At 56.0% G+C, this 17,789-nt stretch overlaps 1 protein-coding gene across 2 annotated transcripts in view; it reads right to left on the bottom strand.

Moving 5' to 3' along the window:
* The window catches only part of TTC7B (tetratricopeptide repeat domain 7B), a 253,479-nt gene that overhangs the window by 57,531 nt on the left and 178,159 nt on the right, over positions 1-17,789 (bottom strand). Inside the window, exons 16-18 of one of the 2 annotated variants that reach the window (XM_075530524.1) lie at positions 16,851-16,967; positions 9,146-9,243; positions 1,837-1,887 (exon numbers count right to left, since the gene is read on the bottom strand). In XM_075530524.1, the coding sequence (XP_075386639.1) occupies positions 1,837-1,887; positions 9,146-9,243; positions 16,851-16,967 (266 nt within the window). The remainder of the gene's footprint in view (positions 1-1,836; positions 1,888-9,145; positions 9,244-16,850; positions 16,968-17,789) is intronic. The other variant, XM_075530525.1, reaches the window with a different exon arrangement.

The following is a 17,789-nucleotide window of genomic DNA, read 5'->3' as shown; positions in this document are numbered from 1 at the left end:
TGCGGTCTTCCACAGATTCTTCATTCTTGTGAGCGAGAGCGAAACACGCCACTGGCCTGACTTGGCACTTTGTGGGCTTCTGAGAGTCCAGGGGCTCGCACAGCTGCAGCTCGGAACTTGTTTGCCCACCTGACTTGGATTTGGAGGGCTGGGGTGGTCTCTAAGCCGGCCTCTTCTCTTTTTTCACTAGGTGCTCACTCACTCGAGTGGATGCTGCCTCATATTGACCCTCTAGGACATGGTGGAACGGCCCTTGTGGGCTTCCAAGACTCACCCACTCTGTCTAGAAGTACAAAACCTTGTCTTTCTACCAAGGGGCAGCTGGTGGTTTCTAAGTGCTGGCCTTGTGGTTAGCAGCCCAACACCTAACCACGACACCACCAGGAATCCTTCCCATGCCTCCAGGACCACTAACCCCGGTTCCTGCATAAACCCACCAGGCCAGATCCTCATCCTTAAAGAGAGCAGCAGTGTCGCCATAATCTGAGATATAAAAAACTGGGCCAGGAGTCAGTGGCATTCCTGATTTTAACCCTCAGAGAGGAGAGCTAAGCATGCACTCCCATGTGTCTACAATGTTACGCCTGTGTGCACACTAGAGACTGTGGGTGTCTGGGGTCCCTTGGGCCCAAGGCTGATGGGCTGCGTGGGGGGAGCCTTGGAGGCTGGGAGCACAGCTGCCAAGCTGCACCGCAGGGACTTGGACTTGGGTTTTGCAATCAGGACCCACACCTGGCTGGCCACACTTGGAGATTCTTGATCACACCTGGCTTCCTGATCGGGGACTCCGCAGCAGTCGCGGGGGCTTGGTGCTTCTAGGGGCTGGGTGGTGAGTCCTGTGATTTGAGCAGCCCCCATGGGATGCAAGTACACAGACGGGCGTCTTCTCCGACGCTGGGCTTTGTCATGTCAGAAAGGAAGCTGCCGCTGGACTGAGCTGGACTTCCAGGTGGGTGTCAGTCCCCAGATGGACCGGCAGTGAGGGCTTGGATCCTTCAGACGCACCTGATCCCCACAGGCTGCAGCAGCGTCTTTGCCCAAGATGCCACACGATTCCAAGCGGAGGGACAATGTGTCCAGGATGGGGTGAGTTTGGGGACTCTGGCTGGCTAAGCAAAATTAAAAGAGTCTTGTTTTTTTTTTAAATTACAGGCCTTCTCAGAGCTTTTAACACGTGTACTTGAAGGGTCTTTCTTTAAATGATCTGACCAGAGGGAGTCGGTGGTCTGAGAATCCTTGGAGAACATGACCGTGACCATTCAATAAAGACCGAATGTGATGACTCACTGACCATCAGTCAGGTCACCCACAGCGGTGGCCCGGGTCCAGGGAACTGTCTCGTCTCGCTCCATGCCGCAGGACCAAGCTTTGAGTTCCATGATATCTGGTTATCTGTTTCTGGAAAATACAGCGCAAGCTGCTGCTTTGAGACACGGACAATGGTAGGAAAAGAATTTCGAGACAATGGGATCTCTCTGCCTATAGTTTACAGGCAGCCTGTGTGGGGAGGCCGGGTGTCGGGGGTCCCCCCAGCACCAGGGAGGCACTCACCAAGCCTTGCCCTCGCTTGGGATACTCTTCCTGAACCGCCCTTGTGCGTGGTCCGTCCCAGACCAATACTGTCTCCTCAGTATTTGAACCTGAGCCACGGCTAGGCATGAGAATCTCGGGAGAGCGGGGCCTCGGGGTGGGGGTTGGGGGGTGCGGGGGCAGGCAGCAGCTTCCCAGTCCACGCCACCTCCACATTCCCAACCCCCCCCACCCCCCAACACACACACACACATTCCGTGAGTCTGGAGACCCTCCAGAGGGTGAATAGATTGATCAGCTACTTACTAACTGACAAAGGGGAGGGGAAACCATGAAAGTACGCGTCTGGAGCGCTGCCTTGAGACAACAAATCAAACCGAAAATTAAAACAAAGAAACCAAACGTTGGAGGGAAATCAAAATTAAGGCTAGAAAAGCAAGTGTGCTTCTAATAACCCTCCAACTGGAAGCCTGCCGGGCTGCCTGGAGTGGACGCCAGTCGGGAGTGGCCCCCCGCCCCCCAATAACAATGATTTCAAAAATAAAACAGAACTAAGGAAAACCAAAAAAAAAAAAAAAAGGAGAGAGAGAAAAGGGTAATTGGGCATTTTCCCTGGACCTGTGAAAGGTTCGCCTAGCCCAGGAAAGCTGACCTGTGAATATACTACTATCTTTTGTTTCCAAGGCAGGAAATTCCAAAGGACAGAGGAAAGAATCAAATGGGTGGGCTTGGGATCTTTCCACCCATTAACCTTGACTGTGATCCCCCAGCCTGGGGGGCTGGGCTGGTTTGCGTTCCTGTGGAGTCCCGGGTTCCTACCCAGAATCCATTGGGGCCCTGCAGGATCCAGGAGAATGGCCCGGTTGGGTTTCCAAGTCTGTGGCATTTGTGGGGAGCAGACGGCCACCCCTTTCTTCTGGTTGGTGGATCCCAACTACCAATCTGTCGATCTGTGATCTGTCGGTTAGCAGCTGAGTGCTGTCACCACATCTAGCACTTTTACCGTCACCCTGAGTCAGAGAGAGAACTCTTAAAACTTGGGCCTGGGGCTGAAAACCAGCTGCGATTCAAACTATCCTTTTAATGAGGAAGTGTTACATTGAAATCATGTTTCCCTCCCTGACTAATCCGCTTCTGTGGTTGGTGCTGGGGGCTGTGCTGTAGCTTTTGACACCCCCCCCCCCAATGCAATCCAGTGGAGCTGCCCTGTCGGGGGTTTATGGGAGCAGATTAGCAGACTTGCCTTCTGAGTGGTCAACTGATTGGGTTTGACTTGACCAAGCACTTAACCATTTCATTGCCATGCCCAAACCAAGCCCAGCCCACGGCCCTTCGGCCCACTCCGACTCTTAGGGACCCTATACACGGGCTTACGAGGCTGCGACTCTTACAGGAGCTCCCTCAGAGCGGCTGAGGGTCTCCAACTGCCGACCCCCTGACACCGCCACGACTCTTGACTGTGAGAGCTGGAACGCCAGGGGCCTGGCTTTCCCAGTCTCGCAGGTTTCCCACCTTGACCGGGTGCAGGGCCACCTTTTACCTCCTGCTCCTTTCAGTGGAAGATGAAATGCGGGTTTCCCTTCTCTGGCTGGTTTCTGCCTGGGACAGGTTTTACTATGTGTGGGAGGTAGGTAGGGGTGAGGTGGGCAGGACTTCAAAAAGCCCATGGAAAATTCCAGTGCCATTGAATTCCATTTGCCCACACATTCTTTGGAAGCGCCCTTGTGTCCATAAATCCCCCACGGCGAGCTCACTGCCAAGCCGTTGATTCCTGCTCGAAGTGACCCCAGGTCGAGTTACGAGAATATACATCCTGATGGGACTGTCTCCAGTTGGGAGCTGGTGGGTCTGAACTGCTGAACTTAGGGTGAGCGGCCCACAGGGACACTAGCATCTCATGGACACGTGTGCATCAGGAGACGAAGATCCCTGCGTGCTTCCGTCTGACTGAAAACACACTCTGACATGCAGGGTCCCAAAGGGTCACCCACCCTGCCCTGCTCAGGGCCCTGGGCAGATAGCCCGGTGGGTGCTTGCCACCTAACAGTTTCCTAGGTAACCTGGACGTGCTGGGAGCCAAGAAGCGCTGCTGCTGGGTGGGGCAGCCGGTGGGTTGGATGTGCCAGCAGGAGAGGACTGGGCCCTAGGACCAACCCACACAGACCTGCCATTTGTGAGACTCCATTAGCAGGCTGGGTAGAGAACCCCGGTGAAACCCAAGTTTTCTGGGGACCATTAAAGTAGGTGATGGATTCCAGGCATTACATTAGGGGGACATGCCCACATGAAGTAGATTAAAACATAAATAAAACATACCCACTGCCCAACTGAGTCGGTTCTGACTCATAGCGACTGGGCGTAGAACTGCTCTGAGAATATAAATCTTTATGGAAGCAGGCAGCCTCCTCTTTCCCCACCAGGAGCAGCTGGTGGTCCTGAACCGCCAACCTGTGGTTAGCAGCACCCAGTTGCTAGTCGGCAGCGCCACCAGGATGCGTTAAGGACAACCCGGGCAATTGAGAAACTTGACCTTTTCCCTGCATTTCATAAAACTGGGGCTGCCAAGGTGGGGACGTGGAGACGCGTCAGATGCAGATGAGCAAGGCCAGCAGGTGCGATTCGCTTCAGGAAGCTCGCCGAGTTCTGCCCGGCTCTGTGTGTGTTCACACAATGGCCAGCGCTTGCGGGAGAGCGGCTTTGGCTGGCAGCGGAGCCCCTCGGGAGCTTCTTTGTTCAGCCCGGCACTGAGCATCGGAACAAAGAGGAGCCTTTGTAGACCATGGATCTGGGATTAAGTCTCCTGCCAGTGCTGGCAGTAAAGGGAACATGCAATCAATGAGTGCAAAGGACATGGCACTGCCGGGCGGAGCTCCAGCGAGGCCTTGACCTGAGGACTCGGCCCACCAGTGTCCCATCCTAATAGAGGGGTCCCGGGGTAGGAGTGTGCATGGTGTGCAGTCCGCTGACATTTGGCTTGGCTTGGCTTGAACAGACAGGCCTCGGAACACCCAAACTCAGACTTGCCAATTTTCAGCATCACTGAAAAGATGAGACTCTGCATACCGCTCCGTTCCCCTGAACAACACAAGTGCTACGTTTTCCTTCTTTGCAAACAGGGATACGGTTCCCAGCAGGTGCCTCAGCATGTGGCCCTTGGCCCTTAGGCATTGGGATCCAGATTCCCAGGCCCCGGCCTCAAGCCCAGGGAATCAGACACTGCTCGGGGCTGGGGCCTGCGGAGCTGCGTGAGCCGGTAAATGCCCGGTAAGCGTTGGAAGCTATGTGTCTAGAGCAGCGCCTCTCAGCCTGTGGGTCGTTCGATTCATAACATCAGCAAAAGGACAGTGAGGAAGTAGCCACGGAACTAATGTTATGGTTGGGGGGGGGGGGTTGTCACCACCACATGAGGAGCTGTATGAAAGGGTGGTGGCATGAGGAAGGTTGAGAACCACTGGTCTAGACGATACTGTTGATGCAACACTGCCTGGCTTAGTCCATACTGGAGGAATGAAACTAATATCCAGATATAAAAAAATGTCAGACCCAGTGAGGGTGAAAGGGTGGTTTGCGTGCCGTCTGCAACGTTCCTTTTGAATTGTTATCGGCTAGTGGTTTGGGTTGTGGACCGAGAGGTCAGCAGTTCAAAAACACAGGTGTTCTACTCCCGTAAAGAGTCACAGACTTGGAAACTCAAGGTCAGTTCTATCCCATCCGATCGGGTCGCTGTGAGTCAGCATTGACTGGAGGGCATTGAGTTTGGTTTGGGGCTTTTCTATCCACTCCAGGCAAGCCCCCAGAGCTTTGGGGGGGGGTGGCTTTTCTGCTCAGAATGGGCCTGTTTTACTTGTTTACAAAGAGGATGTTAGGCGGGGGGCGCCCAGTTCTGTGGTCTCGGAGCGGCTTTTGGATAGTCAGGGGAACAAGATCCTCTGACAAACTCGGTGCCACTGCCCGGCCAGCTTACCAGTTGGGAAGGCTATCAGAAAATAAAACCATCAGGTATATGCAGCAGGTCTATCGAGAAAGGAAAAACCAGGTTTACAGAGAGCGGGATCCCGCCGGGGCCCTGGGTCACTGGGTGAGTGAGCTGCAGGGGGCCACACAAAGGTATCAGGCCTGGCATGAGCGTGAAGATGGGATGAGACAAACAGGTGGAGAGGAGACTCGGTTCTTGGAAGAGAAGAGGAGGAGGAGGAGGAATCGGATGCTAAAAAAAAAAGTGAGAGAAAGAAAATAAAAGACAAAGGCGAAAAGGAAACAGAAACACAGTTTTACAGGCACAGAGGAAGAAGAAAGCAGGGCAAGCTTCTCCTATCCTCGCTCACGGTTGCTGCCGAGGAGCTGCTGAGGCCCTGCCACCCACAACCGTTAGAAAGATACAGGTGCTTTGTTGGCGTGGTTGGCCACTGGCCGTTTGCTCCGCGACAGCACCGTGGAGGGAGATTAACTCAGACGGACTTGGGCACAGATTCAGCGCTAGGGGCGGTTGAAAACCGTGCATCTGTGACCCCCGACCACTGGGACCTTCTGCGAGGGAATGCTTGGTTTTGCAATTGGGCTGAGCTGGAATGTGACGATATATATATGTCATCACTCTAGACAGATATTCTTTTCATGAGAAGCATTTATAACATCGGCTTCCTTGAAAGGTCGGATGCTACCGAGGTGCAAGACCTTTGCACAGTGGAGACCTGGGCTTTCCCGAGTGGTCTGTGCTTCGGTGCAATGGGCCGGGTCCCTGCACCGCCTCGTCTGGTGGCTGGAGGAGCCCCACGATGTTAGGAGCATAAAGCTCCCAGTGAAAGCTGGCTTCCAAACAGAGTGGCTCAGGCTTTGGGGTCAGAGGAGCTTTTCTGTACTGGATACTTTGTATCCGCTATCATGTTGCGGATTCGGACTCAGAGCAGAACAGCCCCATGGGGCTCCCAAGGCTGTGGTCTGTATGGGAACAGCCTGCCAATCGTTCTCCACAGAGTGGCTGGGGATTCGAACTGCTGATTTCTCAGTTAGCAGCCCAGTGCTTAACCCCGCCTGGTGCCACCCAGGCCCCTTGGGACAGGTCCAATCATCGCTCTCTCTCAACTCTAACCACCTGGAGGCCAGGGATGGTACTGACTCGGGAAACATGTTCCGCTCTTTCCTAGGGGCTTATTGAGGTTCACCTGCTGCATCAGTTAACCAGCATGGGCGGGTGTGGCCAGCCCCAAGGCTCCTCCTCCTCAGGCGGTTCCTCAGGTCTGCACGGGGCAGTTTGAGGGGTAGGAACCCGTCTCTCACTTGGCCAACCCCTTGCAAGGTCGCGAGCAGCGTGCCGTGCTGTACAATGGCCGGGAGGTGGAATAATCGTCTTCCGGCTGTATTTTGTTTTATGTGTAAAGTCCTCCTCTATTAGGCATATGCACTGACGTTTTGACAGGTGAAATAGGATGTCTGGGGCTTGTCTTAAAATACTCCAGAAACGTCAAGTGACGGTGGCAGAGAGGGATGGACAGGCGTACTAAGGGCTGAGGCCTGTGCCCACACAGGAGGGTCTGCTACATGAGCACCTCTACTTGGACATAAAGGAAATGCAGTCCCCACCCCCCAAAAAATCACCATAAATTTAGTTCTGAGAAACAGAACAAATCAGGCCTGCCGCTTCACAAAGGGGCCTGCTCTGTGTGGTGGGGGGGGTGGGGGGTGGGAGGGTCTGAGCCCCAGGCCACTATGGGCGAGAGATGGCCTTTGTGCTGGCCAGCCAGGCTTCCTGCCATCCACGTGGACGGCACGGCTTGCCCCTGCTGGGTACCTGCTTCTGAAGGAGAGCTACTGAAGCAGTCAGGCCCTGGGGCCACAGGCCAGGGCTGCGATACTCAGTCTGGGCGGGGCTGAGTTCCTTCTGTGTGAGCCCCCATGGAGGCTGGCACCGTGGGGAGGTTCTTTGGGGAGGTTCTTTGCTTTCTACGTCTCCGGGGGTCCTCAGAGTGGGCTGAAAGCTGTGGCAGCTGGAAGGAAGATGGCCACAATCAGGCTCGAGGGAGAGGCCCCGAGTGTACAATTTGTGGGCCATGGAGACCCCCCGCTACAGGGGTGAACGGGCATGGTCCGTGGACCCCCACTGCGTGGTCGTCAGGATGGGTTGTGAAGGGTGAGAGGTGGGTGCCAAATGACATGGGTTATATAATGTTTTCCCTCTTTTTTTCTGGCCAGTGGCAGGCGGCATGATACACTCGTGTCCACGAAGCAGCACTGGATGGGCAAACAAGAAGCTAACCAAGAATGGTGTCCTTTGGGGTAGCATGAGATGGAGAGGCCGGGAACGGGGTCAGGAAGCCGTTGGGATTATGTAAGGGTGTCGCTGACTGCGGCTGAATCAAGATGAAATGCATGCAGGGCACTGCTCACAGCAGGGGCAGGTCACCCACAGACTAGATAGCTGTGTCCACACAGGGTAGATGGATGGTGGCTCTCCCCCGCCACACTGGGCCACGGAGCCCTGGGGAGGTATCAGCATTTCGTCTCCCCTCTCCTGGGAAGGCTGGTACTTGTAGCCTTTCCTGCCCTAAAGGGGGCAACCTCAAGCAGGGGACCTGGGTCAGGGCAGAAGCCCACAGGGCAGAGCTCTGCTGAGCTCCACAAGCTTGTGCCCACCTGCCTCTGGGGCAAGCCAGTCCCATGAAAAACCTCGGTGCTTTTAAATTATGGCCCTGCCAGCACCCTGCAGCCCTGCGGGCCCTTGCTTGGATCACTGGTGAGGAGACTCCTGCAGAACCCATTCGGGAGGCCTGGGGAGCCCAAGCCATATGGAGGAAGCAATTCTCCTGAGGTCAGGAGCTGGTTGGAATGGCATCTCAGGATGGCTCTCTGGAGGGATTTATACCAGGATTGAAGCCAGTCCATAAAAACCCAGGCCAATCTGGCTAGGGATTTGGATACACGAGCCTCGGATGACAGCTGGAGAGGTGGGAGTAAGGGTAGGTGGGAGGAGGGGGGTGCTCCAGGCCTACAGTGTAAGGGACCTCATTATGTGTGTGGGCCCTGGGATTGGCACCGAGCAGTTGGCACCGCTGTGGGGCATCACTGCCTTGGAGGCTTGGGAGTCTGGTGGGTGTGTTCTGGCCCTGGGAGTGATCAGATGTGGACACAGACAGTGTGGGGGTCAGTCCTGGCTCAGGGGCGGTGAGTGTCCACAGACCCCTGGGGCAGGACCGGTGGGACAAGAGCAGCTCAGGACCCACTTGCCTCCCTGACAGGGCTTTGTGTTGGGTTCAGATGGGGTTCTCTGCGCACCTGGCTGGAAATACCAAACCCTTGATTGCAGCAGGTTCTAAACCGAGAGGCCGGACGAAGGAAATCGGGGAGGACACCTGAGGGGGTAGGGAACAGCCTATTCTTGAAGCTTCCAGCGCGAGGGGGAGAACAGGATTCTGGGTGCTTGTGCTGGACACCGGGAGCCAGCGCAGCAAGGAGCCCTCAGTGATGGCTAGCACAGTTGTATCGGGAGTTTTCCCAGCTCCAGCCTGGCTGCCTTCATCCCCATCACTTGTAATGCACACCTGCCCTGCCCCCTGCCCGGCCCCCAACCCTCTGGCTCCATTCCATCACCCCCACCCCCACCCCGGCTGTTCATTCTCACCTGTCTCCGGGTCGCTGAAGTCTGGCAGGGTAATTGTATTAAGCTGTCGTCGGTCAGCAATGGTCCGGTCTAAGAGGCTGCTCCCGCGTCCGGAGTCGCTGCAAAACAGGGCTACAAATGTCAGTGGGTGAGGGGGTGGGGGTGGGGAGACACAATCTGCTGGCTCTGGGCTGGCCCCTGAAATGCAACCATGCCTTGTGTGCGGCTGGCGCTCTCCAGTACCTTCTCCAGGGCCAAAGGGCTGCGGGGCGGCCTGGCTGCACCTGAGCTGGGCTCCCCCCCATCCCCACCTCATCCAGCATTGTCCGACCGACCGAGCACACCCACCACGCCCACCAGGTTTATTGTCTCTTGTGTTGGCTATTATAAGGCGTGGTGCTGAAACCTTGGGGCCAGCGTCTCTCTCTTTCACCCGCCGCCGGGGGTGTCTCACTGGCAATCTGAACTCTGCAGTGATGGGCGGTGCACCACCGCCTTTGCCCCTTCAACACGCCGCCCTCAGGGTGGCCTCGTGAACCCACCACACCGTGGTTTGTCTAGGCCCTCGCTCACATAGTGGTCAGTGGTTGCTAAGAGCTCAGGAGGGGAGGGAGGCGAAGAATGGGCTGTACGGTAGCGAATCTTCAGTACGGGACTGTAATGGGGCGTGGGGGGCTGCCCAATCACAAGAGTGCACCCTCATATAAATGATGGACCTTAATCATAGTGTACCAATACTGGCTCACCACAGCCACAAAGGCACGATTCTGCAAAGACATGGCTTACTCGGGAGACCGTGAGCAGGGTGCGTGGGGACTCTGTCCGACCTGCTCAGGCTTTCTATGGACCTAGAATGCACACGGCCTATCAGTTACAGCAAAAGCCATCTGGGGGCCAAGTAGATCTGAATTTCTGGGGTGGTCAATGTTTTCCAAAGCTCCCCAGATGGCTGGAATGGGGCTTCTGCTTTCCCAGGGGGCACCAAGCCCTGGCCTCCTGCCCGCCCCCCGAAAAAGCCTTTGCAATGGAGCAGGTGGTAATCCTTTCCCAAGGTATAAGGGACACCATGAGCTGGTGGCCGGGAGAACTGAATGGCACCCCCTTTCCCAAGTCCCCCAGCGGAGGACTCGGTGCCAGCCAGTGGGTGTCCATCGATGTGGACAGGACACAGCAGGGCCTGGGCAGCAGCCTCTTGCCAGGCTACCTCTTCCCTAACCTCTTGCACTGCCTGCCTGCCACCCCAAGCGGCTCCCGGGAACCCAGCTTGGATGGGTCATGGGGCAACATCTCCTGGGGGGGGGGGCGCTGGATACCGCTCAGAGACCTCAGCACAGGTGGACTCGCAGTGTGTTGTGGATTCTCAGAAGCTTGTAAACAAAGCGGCATTTCTCTTTGTTCTCTATTATGATGGTCCATCAAGCCCCCCTCCCCACCCCTGGCCAGGAAGATCTGCTGCCATTTGAGGTGGTTCTGATGCATAGTGACTTCAGAGGACAGAGCCTCCCTGGCCCGTCACAGAGTGTCCACAGCTGACATCCTCACGGGAGCAAACTGCCGGTCGTTCTCCCGCGGGAAGGCAGACTGCCTTGGATGGTTCCACTCCTCCATGCGGCTCCTGGAATCGCTTCTCGCGGTCAGGCTGGGGACTGTAAGAGTGCTTTTGTTGCAGCCGCTACTGCAAGTTCAAGTTCTGCAGCCAAGGGCCATCAGTCCCTTCCTCTGTGCAGCTGTGGCTCAAAGTGGTTCAAGGGACTGGGCCCGCAGCTTCGTGCCGCTTGCAGGCTGCAATTTCTCCGTCCAGTGATGCAGTCAGAGGAACCCACAGGAGACAGAAGGAGCCTGGCTTCGGGACGGACTGCTTGTCAGCCTATACTTACTGCGTCATCCAACATGTGTTTTTCTGGAAACGACTCCATTAATTATTTCCACAACCAAGAACAATACACGTCTCCGGGCAGGAGGCAGCATGCAAGCGCCGACAGAATTTCATTAATCACAGCGCTGCCGCATGCTGCCAATGCGGTGGTTCATTGATCGCTTACCAACGGACTAGTTCTAGTGCATGACTGTTCATTTATAAGATTTTAACATCACCATCACGGATTTTTTTTCAGGGTTCATATTTTCGATGGTATTATTAAAAACTAAATTTAAACAAAAGTTCCTCTGACCAAGATGGACAGCCACATGCAATGCTTTGGGAAGGGAGAGGGTCCCGCGGTAACGCCTTGGTTCTCAGCCAGAGCCAACATCTCTGACCCCTTCTCCATTCCCACCTAGGGTCCTGTGACCCCTCGCCTCCTCAAGACGTCTCACAGAAGCCTTCCCCCCTCTCTTTCGCCGTCCTGCTGGTGCCACAGCCAATGGGGGACAGCACGGGCTCCTTTTAGACACGATCTGTCCCCAAAGCTTATTAACACGGAATTCTTTGTTCGTGTTCTCTTTCTTTACCTTCTCGTGGGGCTGCACGTCCGTCCCTCTGTCTCTTCCTCTCCCTAGCTCTCCCTTTCTTACTTTCGGCTACTCCCTTTCACTCTGTCTTCTGATCTCCCCTCCCCCTCCCCCTTGACTGTCAATCCAATCTAAACACTGGGCAGGTCATTAACTCTAATAAAACCTGTTCACTGAAACCCACGCTCTGGGTCTGCATTCCTTGGGTTCCTGTTCTAACAGAAGGATTGTGAACCTGAGGTCTTGAACGCCAGCCGGAGGCCTGAGTTAGAATCCTACTGAGGAAAAGGTCGCTTTGGGCCAGCCTACTTTCCCTGTCCCTCAGTGCCTTCCTTGGGGAGGCCTGTGGGACTGGGCTCCTACACGGAGTTGTGCGTGCGAGGAAATGAGGCCGTGGGCAGGGACTGTTCCTAAGAGGCAAAGCTGCCACGAACACACAGGTGCCACGACAACCCCCCACCTCCACCCCCACCCCCACCCACACAGGACGGGCCTCAGCCTGGCCGGAGAATTCCAGGAGGGCGTATCCCTCGCCTCCTGGAGCAACTGCAGGGGGCGTGGAAAGCTGGGTGCAGGACCCCCTGGTCCACATGTTAGAAACTCCGACTGAAACCATGCTCTCCATCTGTGAGCCGCACCCACGGATAATGGTGCGGATCCGGTTTTCCCTCTGCCAGCTAAGGAACTACCTCCCCCACCAACATGCCTCAGACCGCCTCCCGCCCACCTGTCTCAGGAAAGCCTGCATGCAGCGCCTGCTGGGATGGAGCTGTCTCCTAAAGTGACTGGGTCTCCGTGGTGCCAGGCTGAGCATATTGCCTGGCGGACGTTCGGATCCAGGATCCCGTCCGTTCTTCCTTCAGCTGCTGAGAGTCAGGAGCACCCAAGGGTGGCCTTTCCTGTGACCTATGGGATGTGGGAGGGGAGGCAAGGGGAAGGGAGGCCAACCCTGGGTCTTGTTCACTCAGTAACTTGCTCACTCAGGCCCAGCTTTGGAATGCAAACCGGAGAGTCTTCTTCCTCCCGCTCTGTTTTCTTGGGCATCTCTCTGTGCACCCCGTCCCTTCCTGTCCTCACCTCTCCTGCACCAGGTGGGGAGGGTAGGCCAATGCTGGCGCCCTTGCTGCTGGTTTATGCCTTTCAGTCCCGGGCATGGTGCTGGGCACCTAAGAAACAGGTGTGAGAGGGGGGCCTGGGTAGAAGCCAGAGCCGAGAGGGGATGCCCTGGAGACATGATTAGGGAAGGGCAGGGGTGCGCCTCTGTTTCCCCACAGAGGTAGCTGGCTATGGAGGCGCGGTGCCCTTAGACATGTGTGGGGCTTTTATTTAACTGGGGAAACTGGGCACGTCCTTGACCCTCCTCGAGCTGCCCTCATTGCGTCATCAAATGGGAATAGCAAGAGCTCTCCCTCCCCTCTCTCTCCTCCTCTATTTCTCCTCTCTCTCCCTTTCCCTCTTTTTCCTGTTTCTCCTCTCTCTCCCTCTCCCTCTTTCTCCTCTATTTCTCTCTCTCTCTCCTCTCTTTGAAGGAGATCATAGGGACTGAAGAGAACGTACAAGGGCCTCGAGTTGGCTTGGCAAACGCCGCTTGGCTGTGCCGCTCAGCTGAGGCCACTCAGCTCTGGAGGGGCTGACGCCTGCTGCTAAGGCTCCGGACAGAACTGTTCAGTTGGAAGCAGCCAGGTTGTGGCGTGGGGCCTTCCTCAGAGAGGGGGGCAGGGGCAAGAGACGGATCTCGAAGCCACTGTGAGCAGAGCAGCAGGTTGGGTGGGGGAACAGAGGCAGCCTCCTGAGATGACAAACACATCAACAACTGCACCCCCTCCCGGAGAAAGTGCCACCCACCACCCTGCTCACAGCAAGACATGCATTTCTCAGTTCTCCACGGCAGGGGGAAGGCTATTTGCAAGTGTTCTGAGGCGCAGTGCAGGGTGATTTTTTTTTAACCCTCAGCAAACAAAAAGGAACGAGCAGGGGCTGAGCTGAGAGGAGGCCGGTGCGAAGCTTGGGCGCCCGTCTCCCTGCCACTGCCCAGCCTCCTTTGAGCAGCCTTAGTGTCTGACCTCTCTGGGGGCCTTGAGGCTCAGGGGGAGCCAGCTGGGTTGGGGAGTGTGGGGGGAAGAGTGAGACAACCTTGACCACTTGAGCAACAGACCCTTCCACAACCCCCCAAACCAGGACGCCCCGAGGCAGGGAGGCAGAGCCCACTCACTCCAGGAAGATGCAGCATGAAACTGCCTCCACCCTAGCACCTCTCTCAGCTCTTCCTTGGTCATTTTTAAGGGGTGCTCCCACACACTTGCTCATAGGGTTCTCCCCTTTTCTGGAACCCTCTGTGGCTGAGTGTAGAACCCCCGGAGATGCCGGTCCCTCGAGTGCCCTTCCCTAGAGAACGAACCCGTGCCAGGAGGAGGCCTGGATTTTCACAGAGGTCAGGGCCAGGGGAGGGCCATTTATTTATAGACCAGAAAGAATCGATGCAATGTAAAGAAACCGGACTGAAAGCTTTTTACTAAGGGGGCTGCTCCACCCACCACCCGCTCCCTCAAGTCTCAGGGGAGAAGCCTGGAGGGAGCAGGCTGAGCAATCACCGGGTTCCCCACACACCTCCCTTCCCTTCCCTTCCGGACTCCGAGCCTGGAGCCCGGGTCCCTCGCTGCTCTGGCCCTGCAAGACCCTTCAGGAAATGGAGGAAGTGTGTATGGACACAACCCAAGCATGCTTCAAAAAGCTTTCCAATTCTGCTATTTTTTTCCCTCCTCACATTCAATATTCTTGGTTGCTAAGTGGGAGGAAATGTGGGGAGGTGGGAGAGGTGTGGAGAACTAAGGGGAAATTGGCAACGTGAAGGCTGATGGGTTTATTTTGTCATTTCTGAGGGGGGTGTAGTAGGGGGATGTATCAGGCAGAGGAACGTGCCCCAGGGCAGAGCAGCCAGCCTGGGCCACATCTCCTGCTAGCTGGGCGGCTTCCCCTCACAGGTCAGGGGTGGGGGGGGGGGGCGTGCTTTGAGGGGAGATGAACATGTGCACTTTCTATTTTTGCTCCTAGTCACAGACAAGTGGGATTGTTCTCCATGAAAGTGATCTTTCTGTTCAGGGCGAACCCACAGAGGGAGGAAGCCAGTCTCATAATGCCCACTGCCTGCCTGTAGGTGCCAGGCCACAGGCGGGGGAGGCTACAGAGTAAGTCTTGCCAGCTGAGCTCGGCAAAGGGCTGTGGGCATCCTGGGTGGGGAAGGTGGAGGGTTGAGGTTCTAGTCTAAGCTCCCTGGTCTTCTAGCGGCACTATCGGCTCTACCGAGGCCAGGGGTCCCCACTCCTAACAGGGCTCTACCTTGAACCTCCTTTTTTAATGGGAAAATTCTCATCCATCAGAGTGTGCCAGGGAACCCGAAATCCACTTTGCTGCTCCCCAACCCCCTCCCACCTTTGCACACCCCAGGCCCGCAGGCTGCCGTCCCCTGTGGCCAGCCTGTCCCCACTGGAGCACGTTTACAACATTGTCACAAAAACGAGCGTCACATTTGAAGGCGCCTGGCTCTCCCACACACCTGGCTGGGGGCTGAGCGGTGATCTGGGGGTGTGGGCGGATGGGGGACGTCACTAGCCTCATCAGGTCCCTTTCCGCGAAGTCACTTCTCAGGCGGGGCACACTTAGCAATCCAGAGACATGTCAAGAAAAATGGTCCCAGATTTGGAAATGGGAATATCGCTTATGGGGTATCTTCCAGAGGACTGCTCCTTAGCAGTGCGGAGGGTGAGACGTTGTTTCACGCACTTTGGACATGTTGTCCAGAGGAGCAGTCTCTGGAGCAGCACATCCTGCTTGGTGGAGGGACAGCCTCAGGAGATGGAGTGACCCAGTGGCGGCAGCAGTCGCCTCAAACCTGCCTACCACTGTGAGGCCAGCAGCACAGGACGGGGCACCGTGGCTCTCTCTCTCTCTCTCTCTCTCTCTCTCTCTCTCTCTCTCTCTCTCTCTCTCTCTCTCTCTCTCTCTCTCTCTCTCTCTCTCTGAGTTGGAGGCAATTCAGACAGCAGCAGCTCGGACATAAAGACCAGCGGAAGGTGGGGTGTTGACGAGTGGGTCCTCCCAGGATTCTCGGATTCTCTGGGCTGCCCCATTGACGGGCTTCCTATCACACCTCTCTGCAGGAGCGGAGGTTAAATAAGTCAACCTGTAGACAACCAACAGTAAGTCTGGCAAAGAGCCTTGGAACAAGAGTGGGTAAACAGTGCAGCTTCTCCCCGTGAGATCACCAGTTCAAAGTCACCCCCTGCTCGGTGGAAGGAAATGGCAGTGGGCGGTCACTTCCATGAAAACTGCAGCCCTGGAAACCCTGAGAGCAGTTCTCCTCCGGCCTTTCGGGCCACGGTGAGTTGGCGCTGACTTGCCAGCAATGGTCCCATAGACACAGGTGACTTCTCCTTCTGCCCAAAAAGGCAATCCAAGCAGGACACTTCCTTGCTCTATGGCACCGTGGGGTACACGATGGGCTGCTAACCATGAGGCTGGCAGTTTGAACCTGCCAGCTATTCCATGGGACAGAGACGAGCCTTTCTGCGCCCATAAAGATTCGCAGCCCACAACACCGAAATGGCCAGCTCTACCCTGTCCTGTAGGGTCGCTATGAGTCAGAATTAAACTAGATAGCAGTGGGGTTCCTCCCCCTATCAGATAGCATCTTTTCATGTATTTGCAAATTCATCTCGTCTGTCTGTAGACCCGGGGGGGACTTCGTGGAGGAACGGACTGCAAAGAGAATGGCATTTCCCCAGGAACTTTTTGAGGTCCTGCGTGTGTCTGTGTTCCACGTTCCTCTTCACACAGGCCTTCACATTTTACACGCTCCCTCGGCAGTTAGCGAGGCAGACAAGGCCTTGGTCACGTGCCGACGTTGTCCTTGTCGGAGCCGTGAGCATCACTTGGGGAAGATGCGACTTGATCTTGTCCGTGGCGGTTTCTCCTCTCCTGCCAGGATGCAGCCTGCCGTCTGAAATATGTAACGGACTATCCTGTCCGTAGACTGCTAGGAAGGTGGGGATGTAGTCGAGGTAGGGAAGGGATTCGGATGGCAATATATTATGAATTGAGCTCAGCGGGTCACGCCGTGGTAGCAAAAGCACAAACGACCCACAGTGTGGACGCTTCATCGGCTGCCTCACCTGGGGGCCTGGCTAACGCCTGCTGAATGCCCATCTGAGCCGGCCCTGCTCGGCCCGGGCCCATGCAAACACCACACGACACAGGCGGTGCCACGGTCCTCCCTTACCTGGGATTGGTGAGGTTGTAGCAGGATTTCCATATCTGTAGCATGTGCTTACAGGTGAGCAGCGCCTCGTCCGGGCCCCGGCAGAGCGACTCCAGCTTCACTTTGGAAAACAGTAGTCTGTGGCAGGGAGACAGGGAGAGAACCACACAGTCAAGCCGGAGCCCCATTGATCCAACACAGCGTGGACCGACTCCGAGGGGGGCACCGCAGGCAGTCCCCGGGGGCGAATGTCCCCCTTACAGACACGTCCTCACTCGCTGCCAACCAGTCTATGCCGACTCAAAGAGCTCCTACAGGACAGGCTAGAGCTGCCCCTGTGGGTTTCTGAGACTGTCACCCTTTACAGGAGTAGAAAGCCCCCTCTGTCTCCCGAGAGCAAGAGCTGCTGGTGGTTTCGAACTGCCGACCTTGAGGTTAGCAGCCCAGTGTGTAACCCACGATGCTACCAGGACTCTCAAGTCTCAGTGCTAGGTGGGATGTGAAGACAGTGTGACCACTGGTCTTTTCATGTAGAACACGTGGGATTTTATGAGGAGCATGTAAGGTGGGGACAAAAGCTATTTTTTGGTGAAACTTCAATCATCATTAAAAAGTGGGTCTTGATTTATTTGCAGAAGTACACAAGATTTGTAGGGGAAGTCGGGGGCCAGGAAGGCCATCCTGGGGTCTCCCCTGGGGACAGGTTGGCAGGAGAATCTATACATAACCTGCCATGATGAGGCTCACTCCGCGAAGGGGACTGGATCTGTGAGCTTCAAAGGCTGCACCGAGGAGGCACCGATGGGAAGCTGGGGGCTCTGAAGGCCCCTCCCACGCCAGGCCCTCCACCCCACGTTTAGAGGTGAGGCCTTCAACCCAACCCCACAGTCACAAGGTGCCTCTTCCCTATGCGTTACCACAAACACGTCCTTCCTCCATCCAGACCCTCTGAGCACAGAG

Source organism: Tenrec ecaudatus, chromosome 14, assembly GCF_050624435.1.
Source record: "Tenrec ecaudatus isolate mTenEca1 chromosome 14, mTenEca1.hap1, whole genome shotgun sequence".
Lineage (NCBI taxonomy): Eukaryota > Metazoa > Chordata > Mammalia > Afrosoricida > Tenrecidae > Tenrec > Tenrec ecaudatus.
Note: the sequence above shows the minus strand (reverse complement) of the source record. Positions and strands in the feature narration are given on the sequence as shown.